The 16314-nt window shown below is 47.1% G+C and overlaps 1 protein-coding gene across 2 annotated transcripts in view; it reads left to right on the top strand.

Annotated features, from left to right (window-relative positions):
* Positions 1–16083, top strand: part of Bicral (BRD4 interacting chromatin remodeling complex associated protein like) — a 60211-nt gene extending 44128 nt beyond the window's left edge. For both annotated transcript variants that reach the window (XM_021186300.2, XM_021186299.2), the window contains exons 7-12: positions 1381–1481; positions 3625–3683; positions 4757–4902; positions 5861–5955; positions 6842–6944; positions 12372–16083. In XM_021186300.2, coding sequence (XP_021041959.1) covers positions 1381–1481; positions 3625–3683; positions 4757–4902; positions 5861–5955; positions 6842–6944; positions 12372–13153 — 1286 coding nt within the window. In that variant the 3' untranslated portion in view covers positions 13154–16083. The remainder of the gene's footprint in view (positions 1–1380; positions 1482–3624; positions 3684–4756; positions 4903–5860; positions 5956–6841; positions 6945–12371) is intronic.
* Positions 16084–16314: the final 231 nt, after the last annotated feature.

The following is a 16314-nucleotide window of genomic DNA, read 5'->3' as shown; positions in this document are numbered from 1 at the left end:
AAAAAAAAAAAAAAAAAAAAAAACAAGGTTATATAGAAAATGTGCTTCTTAGAAGTGATGGGCCCTGGCTCTGCAAGGCTCACAGAACTTTGTGACCAGTCCCACACTGCTATGCGTGTGTCTGTCTGTCTTTCTGTCTGTGTGTATGTTTGGAAACCCCACTCCCCAAACTGGACACCTGTAGGCTATATCCAGTCTTAAGGCACTTACTGCCTGCTGGACTCCATTCCTACTCAGAGTACAAACAGCCTTTGGCCTAAGACCGAGTATAGCAACATTTCTTACCAGCTCAACACATAGTTTAAAACAACAACAAAATCAAACAAACACAAAACAACAACAACAACAACAGAAGCTAGAGCATCCCTTCCTGGAAGTGTATTTACAAGTATATTTTGGAGGTCTGAAGTGCTGGCAGGCTTATTGTGGGGTTCTTGGGGTCCCACTTGAGGTTTAATAATAAAGACACAGAGACATCTGTGCAGTGTAAGGCCTGTTTGCTGGGGCAGTCTCTCAGCTAGCCTCTATTATATTATTATTGTTATTATCATTATTATTATTATTTAACCCGACTTACCCAGGTCTCTCTACCTTGCCTGCCTCCCAGCTAAGTTCCACTCTGCTTCTGTCCGGTCTGCTTCTCTACCTCCTTGATCAACCCTGGCACTCTACCCCAGCCTCAGCCTTCCTCTCTTTTTTCTACAAAAGCCACATTCCTTACCCATCCCCTCTGAACCAGTCAGCAGCAGGATAACCATTTTACCATTGAGGGCTGTGTGACCTTTATGCTGCTGCTTGCTTTTTAACATGATAATCTCAGAGAAGCAAAGGAGAAATGACAATACCTAGTATCCTGCCAGAATTGACTCTGCCTGCACAGCCATTAGCAATTGAAAATACTGGGACACACCCACATTGCCATTTGATACAAAGGGGGGGGGGGGAAGAGACAGGTTACCCAAACACTGGCTGACTTATTTCTCAGAGGCAGACAACTGAAAACTACAGGTAGCTTTTGTACATCTATTTATTACCATGGACTAAGTTGGTTCTATTTATTACCGAACCAGAGTTTAATAGTGCCTGCCTCTGCTTCCACTGCTAAGAGATCAGTTCCTCGTGCTTCCTTCCTCCCAACAGGTCTTCATCAAGAAATTCTTTCAGACTGGGTGTGGTGGTCAAGCCTTTTATCACAGAAGCAGAAGCAGGACAGGTCTCTGTAAAATCAAAGTCAGCCTGATTTACTCATCGAGAAGTTCCAGGCCAGACTGGGGTACATAATGAGACCTTGTATGGAACAAAGAGAGAGAAAAAAGAAAGAACTCCTTTTAAAACACACATGCTGGATCTGACTCCTGTCTTCTACCTTCATTCTAACAGGACAGGATTCTGGAAGCAAGATTATGCCAGCGACCTTGGGGGCCACACAGGCACAACAAGAGAACTCAGTTGGATCACCCCCGAGCCAGACAGCTGTGCAGGTAGGAAACCGCTCGTGATGATTTCTAACCAGAGTGTGCAGTCTCAGAAGGCTTCAGCGTTGGTACCTAACGCGGGGCACACAGCTAGTCTGTCTCCAAGTGCTTGCAACAGTGTGGATGCTGAAGACCTTCCCAGGGGGCCAGACCTGGTCACATCACACTTCCAGGATGTGTCTTTCTCAACTGTTCCTGACATGTTTCTGGTGCCTCATGAAGCCATCATAGATGAAGGGCTGGGATGTTGTGAAGCACTTGCCTAGTGTGGGTTTAGTACCTAGCAGTGAGTACCTACATACAACCAGTACCCTCCACATAGTAGATGGATGGATGGACGGACGGATGTGCTTACTGGATTCTGGGTTGTCCTAGCTAGCTTTATCAATCTGACACAGCTTAGAGTCATCTGAGATGGAAGCCTTATTGAGGAATTGCCTGGGAATGAGATTGGCCTGCCTATAAGAGTGGGCACGTCTATAAGAGAGCCTCTTGGTTGTCATATTTGTCAGAGGGTCCACCCCATTATGGGTGGCACCATTTTTTGTTTAAGAAAGCTAAACCTGAGCCTGCAATGGAGTGAACAAGCTAGCAAGCAGTGTTTTCTTCGCGGCCTCGGCTAGTGTCTGCCCTGACTTCCTCAGCTATGGTCTGTGACCTGAGAGTGTACGCCAGAGAAATCCTTTTCTCCCCAAACTTGCTTTTAATCAGAGGTCTTACCAAACAAGAAGAGGCCTATAACTCAGGGGTAAAGCAGTTGCCTAGACTGTACACCTTTGGGGTTGCTCCCCAAAAGTGCTGTACAGACACACACACACCTACAAACACACACACAGATCTTGGGGCTGAGGATTCTAGAGCTTTGCTTGTTATGCAGACGAAGACAGAGTACTTAAGGACAACGGCAACTTAAGGAAGGATGAGTTTGGTTCGGTTCACTGTTGGAGAGTGTGGTCTCTGGCAGGGACCAGGAGAGCAGCAGTGGGGAGCAGCTGGCAGAATTATTGTGTCTGCAGCCAGGGGACAGAAAATGGCAGTGCTCCCTCCCTCCTTCCTTGTACAGTCCTTGGGGTGGGGGTGGGGGAAGGGCTCTCGATCACTCATACAGGAGCCCAGAGGTTTGTTTCCTAGGAGGTTTTGGCTCCTCTCAAGCTGACAGTCTATAAGCGTCACAGGGTATAACTTGGTAGTTAGCCTTTGCCTGATGAGCCCAAGTCCCAGAGTTCAGTCCCCAGCACTTCACAAAGGAAAATCAGAGCAGTCACCATGTCAGAGTGGTATCTGTCCCACAAACTGTGACCAACCTGATTTACATAATGAGTTCCAGGATAGCCAGGGGTCCATAGCAAGGCAAGATTTGTTTGTTTGTTGTTTTTATGTGAGGAGCCATCCTGAATGCATGAAATCGGGCATTTCCGTAGCTGTCTGACCCACCTTTGTACTATGTAAAGTCTCAGCAGTTCACACCGCTAGCCTTAAAGAGGCAGGGAAGCCGTTTTATGTTTAGCTTTTTTTTTTAAACAGATTGTTTTGTTTTTCTTTTCAAAGATTTATTTATTTTATGTATATGAGTACACGGTAGCTGTCTTGAGACACATCAGAAGAGGGAATCAAGATCCCATTAAAGATGGTCCTGAGCCACCATGTGGTTGCTGGGAATTGAACTCAGGACCTCTGGAAGAGCAGTCAGTCAGTGCTCTTAACTGATGAGCCATCTCTCCAGTCCTATGTTTAGCTTTTTGGGGTTTTTTGTTTGTTTGGTTTTGTTTTTTTTTGTTTGTTTGTTTGTTTGTTTGTTTTTTGGTTTTTTGAGACTGGGTTTCTCTGTGTAGCCCTGGCTGTTCTGGAACTCACTCTGTAGACCAGGCTGGCCTCGAACTCAGAAATCTGCCTGCCTCTGCCTCCTATGTGCTGGGCTACAGAAAGAAACTCTGTCTTTGAAAAACAAAAACTAGAGTTGCTATCCAGCTTTCTGTAGACATAACTCTGGTACTCTTTGTTACAAGGGAGCTGTCTGTGCTTGCTGGGCTCTGTCTTCAGTGGGTTGCATTTTAAAGTCCTTGTTGACAGATAATAGGAAAAACTTGGAACACAGTAACCTTTATCTATAAGTATACTTTGTGACTTTCTTCCTGTCTTTTATCATTAGGTGGATAGTCATCCAGGACAGAAAAGGCCTGCTGCCAAACAGCTGACTAAAGGAGCTTTGTAAGTTCTGTTTCAATTCTTGTTTTCTCAGAGTGCTGCAAGGCCTTTGTAGTCACTAAACATACCACATATCTCAGTTACAGTGGCTGAGTTTCTTAGCCTTTTCAAAAATGTACTGCGAATGACAGACCAGCCAGGGCTACAACTTTTTTTTTTTTTTAAGGAGTTTGAGAGCTGGGGCAATGGCTTAGTTGGGAAAGTTCAGACTGGAGTTCAATCTCTGACCCACGTAAAGCAAGCCATACACAGCAGCCAGCTCTTCTAAGCCCAGACTGGGCCCAGCAAGTGAAAGCAGCTTGCCACCAAACACTAAGCCTGGTGGCCAGAGATGGGTCAGGTTCTGCAGCCCACAGGGTGGGAGGGAAGAACTGAGTCTTCCGGGCCGTCCTCTGACCTCCATAGGTGCCCGGGCGCTGGTACTTTGGTACTTACACATACTCACACAGGAAAAGAGGCAGGGCTGTTGATTTACTTTGGAAACCTTTTCCTACAGTTTGCTTTCATCAGGACCTGTAAATAGATCAGATAAAGTACACTGTTGTTTTGTTCTTGAAGAGAATGCCCCCTGTCTCTTGAGACAGAAAAACCACTTGTATATGGACTGTTATTGGCAGGAGTGTTGCTAGCCAGTGGTCAGCCATTGCTGTGGTCTCTCTGAACACCCACACTGAGGCCTGATGGGAAAACTACAGGTTTTTTGTTTGTTTGTTTGTTTGTTCGTTTGTTTTTTGGGTTGGGTTTTTTTGTTTGTTTGTTTTGTTTTCAAGACAGGGTTTCTCTGTATAGCCCTGGCTGTCCTGGAACTCACTCTGTAGACCAGGCTGGCCTCGCTCGAACTCAGAAATGCTCCTGGCCTGCCTCTGCCTCCCAAGTGCTGGGATCAAAGGCGTGTGCCACCACGCCCGGCTGAAAACTATGTTTTTGAGGTCAGGGTCATAGCCCAACAATATACAGAATAAGATTGTGGAGAATGCTGTTGGTTGTCCTGTAGAACTGTACTGTAGTTAACTCGCCTTTGGACTCATTGGCTTCCTAATGTGGTCTTAGCTGAACACTCACTCTCCCTCTTAAAGCATCCTCCAGCAGTTACAGAGGGACCAAGCCCATGCTGTGACACCCGACAAAAGCCAGTTCCGGTCACTAAATGACACGGTGCAGAGACTGCTCTCCTACCACGTGTGCCAGGGCTCCATGCCCACGGAGGAAGACCTGAGGCAAGGTGAGCAGCCACAGCCCAAAAGAACAGTGCAGCACCCTGACTGGGAGACACACAGCTGTTCTTATCATAGGCATAACTCGCTTTCTCAGTACCCCCAGCCCATGAGGAAGATAGGACCTGTTCTTAATAATCCATGAATGGCTTCTCCAAATGCCATTCCTGGCTGGCACAGGGGCAGCAGTGACTGGGAGGTGCTGTTGAGGCTGCTGACTATAAGTTGTATGGCTTTGTACCAGGGACTTTGCAGTGCAAATGATCTCCACACTAGTTGTCGCACAAGTTAGCTCTCTGAGGCTCCCAAGCAAGTCTAAGTCATTGGCTGAATGCCTTAGGACATCAGTTTTAGGAAGGTTAGGAACTTCTGAGAATCCCACACACCCGATGCCTGGCCCTGCTCTCTGTCACTAAGTCCAACAGTAGAGCTCTGGTGTTACCCCACTTTCCCTCCTGCCTTCCAGGCTCTCCATCCTCCACTGCCATGATCTTGATCCTCCCAGAGCCTCTGATCTCCCCACATGCTGGGGCTTCCTGGGAGGGCTGGCGAGTGGCTTCCAGAGTCAACTGCAAGTATCTTTAAAGACTCTAGGAAGGGTGGGGAGATGTGACATTTCTTAGACAATCTTTCCTGCTTCAGCTCTTCCTGCCACCTGCTTCTGTGAAGGGACAGAGGCTTGGGGAGCTAGCCTGTCAGCCAGAAAGTGGAGTCCATTGCTCTTCCTTCCTGGCCCGCCTATAGCAGCTGTCAGTAATCCACTGTTGGGTTTCTAGGCTGTGTTAGAGGAAGTTCTATTACCACACAGGGACCCCGGGTCTCTGCAGGATCTTAAGCAGAGGGAAGCTTGCTGCAGATCGGCTGTTGGGAGGAGTTCCTGTCAGGCTCACGAACAGAGGCCCTCAGTCTATGGATGATTTTCTTACTGTTTTCTCCCTGTTTGTTTGTTTGTTTGTTTGTTTTAAGTGGACAATGAATTTGAAGAAGTCGCCACTCAGCTCCTCAAAAGAACCCAAGCTATGCTGAACAAATACAGATTCCTGCTCCTAGAAGATGCCATGGTAAAGTGTCCTCTAGCATGGCTGCTTGCAGTTCAGCCAGCCCTAAGGCACAGCAAAAGAAAGGCTCAAGGACTTCACAGGACTTCCCACCAGGGCAGAGTTTATACAGCCGAAGTGTTTAAGGTTGAAGGGAAACTCCACACTTAGCAATTGCTGGGAGGGACAGTGGCAAATGTCAGCTACAGCCATTTCTGATAGAGAATTTCTGAGACTACCTTGGTAGGCATGGTGGCACACTCTTTTTTTTTTTTTTGGTTTTTCCAAACAGGGTTTCTCTGTGTAGCCCTGGCTGTCCTGGAACTCACTTTGTAGACCAGGCTGGCCTTGAACTCAGAAATCCACCTGCCTCTGCCTCCCGAGTGCTGGGATTAAAGGCGTGGGCCACCACGCCCGGCTGGTGGCACACTCTTTTAATCCCAGCCCACGGGAGGCAGAGGCAGGTGGATCTCTGTGAATTCAAGGGTAGCCAGGATTCTGTAGTGAAGCCCTGTCTCTAAAAATGAGCTCTAATTTTTTTTAAAGATTTATTTTATATAAAAGAATACACTGTCACTGTCTTCAGACACACCAGAAGAGGGCATCGGATCCCATTACAGATGGCTGTGAGCTCTATTATTTGCGAAGAGGCTACTTACAGCTGGCCATGGCTGCCAATGCTTATAATCCCAGCATAATCAGGAAGGGTGATTGTCCATGAGACTTTGTTGTAAAATTAGCAGCAAATGTAATAGCATCCTGTGTGTATAGCACACGTGTGTGTAGCAAGGAGCTCAAGAGCATCTAGGCAGCAAGCTCTCACCTACCCCAGCTTCCTTCAGTACCCAAGCCCAGAGGTTTGAATGACACTGTCAACGCTTCTGAAGTGACTGGCCTCTCTCCTTTTCAGAGGATCAACCCCTCTGCAGAGATGGTGATGATTGACAGGATGTTCAACCAGGAGGAAAGAGCTTCCCTGTCGAGGGACAAGCGTCTGGCACTCGTAGATCCTGGTAAGAGTCATAAGGGTGCAGGAAGAGTATGGGTAGGCTGTGACAGTTTTCCCAGCAGTGTGGCTACTGGGAAGTTGTGTGAACCACAATCTTTGGTGAGTCCAACAGGCAGATCGGGAATTCTGGGAAGGAAAAACTGACACAGTTGAGAGGGGTGTGTGGGTATACCAAGACTGACTGACTGGTCTACAAGATCCAAACTGGAGTTTGCATTACGTTGAGGCCCTGGTTTTCCCCATTAAACTTCAAATCCTGGAAAACTAAATTGAGCCAGGGGTTTCTCAGTGTATTTGGAAAGGCCCTTGTTGTCTGCAGGCTGCAGTTAGAAGGCATCCGTGCAGCATGGTCCCCAATTATGAGCAGAGGACTTTTCCCTCGGCCAACCAGGGTCCCACCCCCTGCGAGCTTTTCAGTTTTCCCTATCGACAACGGGCTCTGAGCCCGGCTGACCTGGTGCTCTTGTGTAGGCCAGGATGTCCTTAAACTACACAGCCTGTCTCTGCCTCCCAAGTGCTGAGGTGAAAGGTGTGAGCACTCAGATCCAAATCTACCCCTTTAAAATATTTTTAAAAATTTTTTTCTATTTCATTTTTTAAAGATATGTTTATCAAAAGATATGAGTACACTGTCACTATCTTCAGACACACCAGAAGAGGGCGTCAGATCTCATTACAGATGGTTGTGAGTCACCATGTGGTTGCTCGAATTTGAACTCAGGACCTCTGGAAGAGCAGTCAGTGCTCTTAACCGCCAAGCTGTCTCTCCATCCCCTCCTGTTTCCTAAGATTTCCTTTTTAAATTATGTGTGTATGGCAGGTAGCACATGTGAATGCAAGTGGGGGTGCCTTCCGGGACCAGAAAGGTGCTGGTCCTTCTGGGGCTGGAGTTAAAGACAGCTGGAACCCTCCTGAAACGACAGCAGGGAGCCAGACTCAGGAGCAGTGCACACACTTACCTGCTAAGCCATCTCTCAGACCCTTAATTGTTAATTGTGTTTGTGTGTGTGTTGGGGATGGGGGATATGCACTGAGTTCAGGTGCCTGTGGAAGCTGGATGTATTGGATTCCCTGGAAAAGGAGTCGCAGGCAGTTGCGAGCCACAGAACATGGGTACTGAGAAATGAACACAGGTACCGTGGAACAGTACGTGGTCTTTCTTTTTTTTTTTTTTTTTTTAAAGATTTATTTATTTATTATATGTAAGTACACTGTAGCTGTCTTCAGACACTCCAGAAGAGGGCGCCAGATCTCGTTACGGATGGTTGTGAGCCACCATGTGGATGCTGGGATTTGAACTCTGGACCTTTGGAAGAGCAGTCGGGTGCTCTTACCCATTGAGCCATCTCACCAGCCCCAGTACGTGGTCTTAACTGCTGAGCCATCTCTGCAGCCCACTCCTCTCTTTAAAGGCAGTGTCACTAATATGTAGTCCTGGCTGGAATGATCTCAGACTCCCAGCAACAAAAAGATTGCAAATTAAAAGCCACATTGGACTATGAATAAAACCTTGTTTCAAACAAAAAATACTGAGATAGGAAGGGACCAGAGGGGGAGTGTAGTGGATCAGGCTTACTGTGAGCAAGTACAGCAATACACAGTTAAGAAGTGGTGAGATGGCTCAGCTGGTAAGAGCACTCTCCGAAGGTCCTGAGTTCAAATTCCAGCAACCACATGATGGCTCACAACCACCTGTAATGAGATCTGATGCCCACTTCTGGCGAGTCTGGAGACATCTATCGTGTACTTACATATAATAAATAAATAAATAAATAAATCTTTTTTTAAAAGAAAGAAATGTTATAACAAATCTCATGATTTAAATATTAATCTCAAAATTAATTAAAAATAAAAAAGCTGGGGTTAGGTATCTGACTTAGTGGTAAACACATAAAAGTACCACACGTTACCTTTAGTCTCCTGGACACATACACAGAAACAAAATGGCATATACTAACTATTCAGGAGATTGACAAGTGAGACAGGGTTTCATGTAACCCAGGCTGGCCTGGACCTGTCAGCCTTCCTGTCTGTATCTCCACATGCTAGGGTTACAGGCATGCTGACCACCACACTTGGCTCAGAAACATTTTCTAAAAGAGAGCTGGGTGTGGTGTCTAATGTTTTTAATCCCAGCACTCTGGAGGCAGAGGCAGGCGGATTTCTGAGTTCGAGTCCAGCCTGGTCTACAAAGTGAGTTCCAAGACAGCCAGGACTACACAGAGAAACCCTGTCTCGAAAAAAACAAAAACACCAATGTGTGTATATTATTGTGAAGGCCTGCATGTGGCGTGTGTAGGTAGACATACACATGGCACAGCATCTGTGTGGAGGTCAGAGAACAACGTGTGGAAGTCAGTTCATAGCTCTCCCTGGAATCTTGGGCTGTCAGGTGTGTGCAGCCAAGGCTTCCACTGGCCTGAGCCCTAGCACGTGGTCCTGCCTTGCTCAGGTATATGTACTGCCCAGGTTGATCTCAAGTTCATGTGCCTAAAGTGATCCTCCTGCCTCAGTCCCTGAGTAGCAAATACCACAGCAGTCCATGGAATGTAAGTCTCACCTGGATTTGTTTATGCCATCTATAAAAATGGTTTTAGAGCTCCTGTGCTAGGTAGGATTTGACATTCTGAGTTGTTTTACATTGCATCCTAGCTTTTTTTTTAAAAAAAAAAAAAGAAAAGATTTATTTATTTAATTAATGTATATGAGTACACTGTAGCTGTACAGATGGTTGTGAGCCTTCATGTGGTTGCTGGAAATTGAATTTAGGACCTCTGCTCGCTCCATTCAACCCTGCTAGCTCTGGTCTGCCCCACTCCCTGCTCACTTGGGCCCAAAGCTTTTTTTATTATTATACATAAGTACACTGTAGCTGTCTTCATACACACCAGAGGAGGGCGTCAGATCTCATTAAGGGTGGTTGTGAGCCACCATGTGGTTGCTGGGATTTGAACTCAGGACCTTCGGAAGAGCAGTCAGTGCTTTTAACCATTGAGCCATCTCACCAGCCTGCTTTTTTTTTTTTTTTTTTTTTTTTTATTTAAAAAATGTGTGGGTGAGAGAGAAAGGAAAGGTGTGAGCGTACAGAGTATACATGTGCACGTCAGAAGACAGCTTGTGGAAGCTGTTCTCTCTTGCAAACTTACGGTCATCAGACGGGCCGGCAAGCTCCTCAAGTCACTGGCTGTTTAAGATATATGTATAGATTGTAGATTTACATATACACATTGTGTGTGTGTGTATATATGTGTGTGTGTATGCGACATGTATGGGGGTGTCCTCAGAGACCAAAACAAAAAGAGAGCTTTGGATTCCTTAGAATTTGAGTCCACAGGCACACTCTCAGCTGCTGTGAACTCAGGTCCTTTGGTAGAGCATCAAGCACTGGTGGCCTTTGAGCCACCTCTCCAGCCCCTGGAGTTTGTATCTTGCTGTGATCCCAGTAGTGTCTGAGTGCATTTGCTCCATACTGAAGCGGGCTCATCCCCTGTGGCCGCACTGCTGCCTTCCTTTGCTGTAGTCTCCTTTCTCCAACACCTAGTCTTCTTTTTTGTTCTATTTGTTTGTTTTTAGGATTTTTGTTTGTTTTTTTGAGACAGGGTTTCTCTGTATAGTCCTGGCTGTCCTAAAACTCACTCTGTAGACCAGGCTGGCCTCTAATTCAGAGATCCACCTGCCTCTGCCTCCCAAGTGGGGATTAAAGGTGTGTGCTACCACCACCTGACTTTGTCTTTTTTTAATATTTTTAAACTTTTATGTATATGGTTGTTTTGCCCACATATACATGCCTGATGCTCAAAGAGCCCATATCTCCTTTTTTTTGGGGGGGGGGGTTGTTTGTTTGTTTGTTTTTCCAAGACAGGGTTTCTCTGTATTGCCCTGGCTGTCCTGGAACTCACTCTGTTGACCAGGCTGGCCTCGAACTCAGAAATCCGCCTACCTCTGCCTCCCGAGTACTGGGATTAAAGGCATGCGCCACAGATCTCCTTGAACTGGAGTTACAGGTGGTCATGAGCCGCTTCGTGAATGCTGGGGCCCGCACAACATCCTCTGCAAAAAGCAGCCGGTGCTCCTGACGGCTTCAGGGTCTCTTTGTCCCCAGTTGTGATGTCATTTTGGTTGTTAAGATAAAGCTTCACTCTGAAGCCCAGGCTATGCCAGAATTCATGATTTTGAACTGGTATTGAACTCAGGGTAATTACCCGCGTCAGGACCAGGGTTACAGGCAGGAGCCCTAGGCCTAGCTGTTCTTTTCTGACAGTTTAACATTAAGGATCCATTTAGGCCTGCCTTGGCTAAGGCGTTTATAAATACACTGTGTGGACTGAGAGGAATGGAGAAGTCTGGAAGGAACACTGGGTATGGACCAGGAGCCTCACAGAAGGCCAATGTTAGAGGATCTGTTTCTAGCCCTTTTCTGAGGAACTGAAATCTCTGTCTTTGGTAAAGTAGCTTGTGATGACTCTGTCAGTTTGTCATGTCTTGCATGAGGAGAGCCTGGATACCAGTGTCAACTAGATGGCATCCTCTTTTTCCATCTTAGCCTCCATCCCTGTAGCTCAGGATCAGAGGTGTGATGGGTGCTCTGTGCATCCCGTCTAGTTTTCTAGATGAAGCCAGCTTTTCCTTTTTCCCTTCATGGAAGCCGCTGTGGTCTCTACCTCAGCTCCTCACAAATGCTTCTGGAACCTGGCAAAGCCCAACTCTTCACTCAGACATAGCTCCTCTGCACCCTTCTGTCCTTCCAGGCAGCTAACGTGTGTGCCTTTTTGCCATTTGCTTTATGTTCTGGGAGAAGTGGTGTGGTTCTCACACCTGTCTGTTAACTCTATCACCCAGAGACAGGTTGTCCCCTTTGCCACAAAGTCCACTGCTCTCAGGAAGGAAGCAGGTTGAAGCTGGAACTTTTATTTTCAGAGCAGTTAGTTCCCAAAAGAAACACTGGGGAGAGCCGGGCGTGGTGGCGCACGCCTTTAATCCCAGCACTCGGGAGGCAGAGGCAGGCGGATTTCTGAGTTCGAGGCCAGCCTGGTCTACAANCTGGTCTACAAAGTGAGTTCCAGGACAGCCAGGGCTATACAGAAAAACCCTGTCTCGAAAAACCAAAAAAAAAAAAAAAAAAAAAAAAAAAAAGAAACACTGGGGAGTAGGCTTGTAACTCACTTGGTAGGGTACCTCCTCTGCATACAGCTTCCTGTGTGGAAGCTGGCCCTGGAACCTGGGCTACTTGAAGAAGATTCTCCTTTCTTAAGTTGTCTCTGAGAGTTTCTGAGGGAAGGGTCAAGAGTGGAGTGGGCGGGAAGATGAGCAGAAGAGGGCAAGGGGCGGGGCTAGCTAGGACTGCAGGGTTGCCTTTGTGCCTGCCTTATCGAGAGGCTTTGCCCTGTGCTAGTCCTCTGACCGCTAAAGTTCTTTCTGATCTCCTTTCCAGAGGGTTTTCAGGCCGATTTCTGTTGTTCCTTCAAACTTGACGAAGCTGCACCTGAGACCCCGCTTGACAGGAGTGACCAGCATCGCAGCAAAACCAGCTCGCTCCATCAGGTGCCCAGGGCCCAAAGCAGAGACCGAGCCAAGCCAGGCATGGCAGAAGCAACGAATCATGACCAGTTTCATCTAGTGCCTAACCACATCGTGGTCTCTGCAGAGGGAAACATTTCTAAAAAGTCAGAAGGCCACAGCAGAACACTGAAATTTGACAGAGGGGTCTTAGGCCAATACCGGGGTCCGCCTGAGGACAAGGGCGGCCGGAGGGACCCTGCCAAGGTCAGCAGGTGCTCTCCGGGCCCCGAGGGCCACCGCAAGAGCTTGCCCAGGCCAGATCATGGCTCTGAGAGCAAGCTCCCCGGCGTCCTGGCCAGCTCGCACATGGAGATGCCCTGCCTCGACTCCTTCCAGGACAAAGCGCTGAGGAATTCCCCAAAGAATGAGGTTTTACACACAGACATCATGAAAGGGTCGGGTGAGCCCCAGCCAGATCTCCAGCTCGCCAAGAGCTTAGAGAAAACCTTTAAGAACATCCTGGAACTCAAGAACGCGGGGCGGCCGCAAAGCGACCCTACGGCCAGCGGCGCGGCGGACCTGGACTTCCCCAGCTTTTCTCCAATGGCTTCGCAGGAAAACTGCCTAGAAAAATTCATCCCGGACCACAGTGAAGGCGTTGTAGAAACGGACTCCATTTTAGAAGCAGCTGTAAATAGTATTCTAGAGTGTTAATAGCAGCCGTCCTCCTCCAGACCCTGCCCCGGACCAGTTACACTCTCTCCCAGCAAAGCAAATGGAAACGGCTCCCGTCTGTCTCCAGCCTGCTTGGTCCTCCATCACAGGTTATCCTTTCTAATCTCACCCTGTTCTTTTGAAGAGCAATACATGTCGTCATGGCTGCGGGGAGACCCCTCAGTACACCCACCTCTCTCTAGAAAGCAGTCCGATAGGCCCTCCACATTTCAAGTGTTATGAAAGTGCTTACGGCCATTGTTGTTCGTTAATTTGTTTTGTGGTTTGTTTCTTAGCACTGTCGCTCGAGACCACAGTACACTTGGCCCTGGGTAAAATTTTGACAATCATAAGTCATTTCAAAAGAACAGACTTATTAAAGAAAAATCAAACAGGACTGATAGAAGCCACTTTTTAAAAGACTTTCTCACTGCAGCTCCAAAGTAGAGGTTTGGTTTGGTTCTGTTCCGGGGGAGAGGGTATTTGCGTAGGGAAGATTCTCCCTGACCAGCCCTCTGAGCGGTGGGTAGCCGGTGCTCTACCTGGAAGCCCACCGCCCTGGCTAAGACGCCAGGAGCACAGCCACAGAGCATCCTCCTGACACCCAGTGCTGTGCGTTGCTGCAGAAGCAAAGCCTTGTGTTTGTCTTCAGCACATTCGCGCTGAATTCTATCTGAGGATGTTCTGGTCTTAGCCCCAGGTGTACGCCTTGAGACTCTCACAGGCTCACTAGGGAACAGTGGAAGTCAGTTGTAAAGCAGCGAGTTGGGGAGGCACCGGGGTCTCCATGTATTCCATCGACTTCAAAGAGTTTTGCATTTTATAATTGGGTGAAGTCAACATAACCTATGTTCTTTATTGTCACTGAATTCTGCTCCATTGTGTCCCCTCTCCCTCAGCCCTTAGCCAAGCATCAAAAGGCTTTCACGTGAAAACTGTGTTGTACTCTTTCAGTTGAGGCTTTTGAACGGGACTCTGGCCTTGTTCCAGAGAATAGTAGGCAACAGTGTATCAGTCATTCCCAAACACAGTAAACCAAAGGTCACAACCAGCAGGCCACTGAAGGAAGGAACCCAGGCAGGAGACAGGGGGCCATGTCCTGGCCCTGGCCCCGCCCCTGCTGTGTGTGGTCCAGTACACCATAGCAAGCGAGCCTTCCTCTTTATTATTTATGTTCCTTTCCAGGAGTGGCCCTCATCCTTCCCTCTGTGCCGGCCTGCACCAGGGCGTCTTCTGTTGCTACTTGCTTTCTTCCTGTGTAGTCATGGCCCACAGTGCTGTGTCTGCAACCCTCCTCCCACCGTCTCCATCAACCTCTGGGATCCAGAGGTAGCTTTGATGCCTGTGAGGGCTTCCTCCCTCTGTTCATCCCCAGGCTGTGTAAATGCATCCGTTGATCTCCTCCACTTCATTATACCCCCAAAATGGAGTTGTCCCTATGGTCATCATGTAGAGTGTTTCTTTTCCAGATTGGCCTGCAATGGAAAGGAAGGCTTTTGATTTTGATTTTTATCTTTTTTTTTTCACATAACACAGCAACAATCTAGGCATGGTGGCATACACCTGTAATCCCAACAGTCAGGTGACAAAGCAGGAGAGTCACTATTTCAAGGCCAGCTTAGGCTATAACACACCCCTGCCTCAAACACAGAAAGAGAGAAATTTGAGCAATAGCAGACTGTGTGGGCCTTTTTTACCCCTCTGTCCACTACACAAGAAAACTCTGTGAGACAGCCAGTCTTTGAGAGCGATGGACCTTCTCCCGCCCACAGCCCAGCCAAGCAAACTAGAAGAGTCTGGGCTGTCTTAGAGTCGTCCTTTTCTTCCTTCTCTGTGCCAATGTCCAAGTTACTGACTTCCTTCCTGTACATTAGAAAAATGAGTTGTTTACCAGTTAGACCTCTGTCTGGGCTGCCCTGATCTCTCTGTCACAGGCTCTTCTCATAGCCTCATGGTTACCATTCAAGATGGCCCCTGGATGCCTGCAGCACATGCTACTAATGAATTACTTTAATTATTGCAAATCAGTGGAATTCTCAAGAGACAAGAAAGTCTCGTGTATATTTGTTATCTCTTCCCTCCCTCCCCAGCCCCCGACCCGGGCCCTCGTTTTCTCTCCTGTGTGTCAGATTACAGGGCTTCTCACGACATTAGTCCCACACAAGGAGAGCCTACTGTACCAAAATGAAACTTGTAAATTTTTGTGTCCTTGTATGTAAGTTTACTTTTTATGGAGGAAAGACTCTAGATAATGACAAATGAAGATTACAAAGTGTATTTTACTCCTGTGATTAGGTTACACCACATGGGTCATAACTCACTCCCGAGCCCCCACTGCTGAAGGGAAGCGCTCTGCCTCAGTGGCCAACGTTGGTGGTTCAGGGTCATTAGTCAGTTGAGTTCTAGAATGCGTGCTCAGTAACAAAAAAAAATCACTTTTTCTTCCCTTTGTTTTTAATCCGTTTGTTGTTGTGGAAAAGTATGAATTTGTTATTACGCATTGATTTTCTGTGTCCTTAAGTACTGCCTAAAGATGAAGCAAATTTTGAACTGGCAATTACGATAAGGAAATCCTTTAGCTCTGGAGACTTTAGTAGACTCTGTTAGATTAAGGAGGCCTCACAGGCTGGCCGGCTCCAAGGACGGTCACTCACTGTCAGTGTGGTGTGGGCTTTATTTGCTTAAATACCTTCATTTGTATAGTATGTCTCACTTGAAATTGCTTTGTATACATTTTGTAAAAATATTTATAAAATGTTTTGTAAAAAAAAAAAAAAGTATAACAAATTGCAGTTTATTTTGTTATGTTGGATAAATACTGTTAAACCAGTCAGTACCTATATTGTTAATCCATGGTTAGGGTATGTTCAGTTGGAGATTACAAAATGAAACAACCATTGCAATACAGCCAAAGATTTGGGAAAACCTGTCACTGTGATTGTCTTGATTTTGCAACTAGCAATGGTTCCCGTCCCCAGAAGAAGTGGGTAAGCAGTCAGTGGGAATTCTCTGTAGATGTATTTAACATGGTCAAAAAGTTACCAAAGTTTTAAACAAAAACAAAGCCTTCCTGAACAGACTCTGTGATGCCACTGGGATTGAGTCCCACCGTCCCTTCCTGAACTAAGGACCCAGGTGCCAGCAGGGAGGGAGACCCCACA

This window comes from Mus caroli, chromosome 17 (assembly GCF_900094665.2).
Source record: "Mus caroli chromosome 17, CAROLI_EIJ_v1.1, whole genome shotgun sequence".
Taxonomy (NCBI): Eukaryota; Metazoa; Chordata; class Mammalia; order Rodentia; family Muridae; genus Mus; species Mus caroli.
The sequence above is the reverse complement of the archived record's forward strand: the minus strand, read 5'-3'. Positions and strand labels throughout refer to the sequence as shown.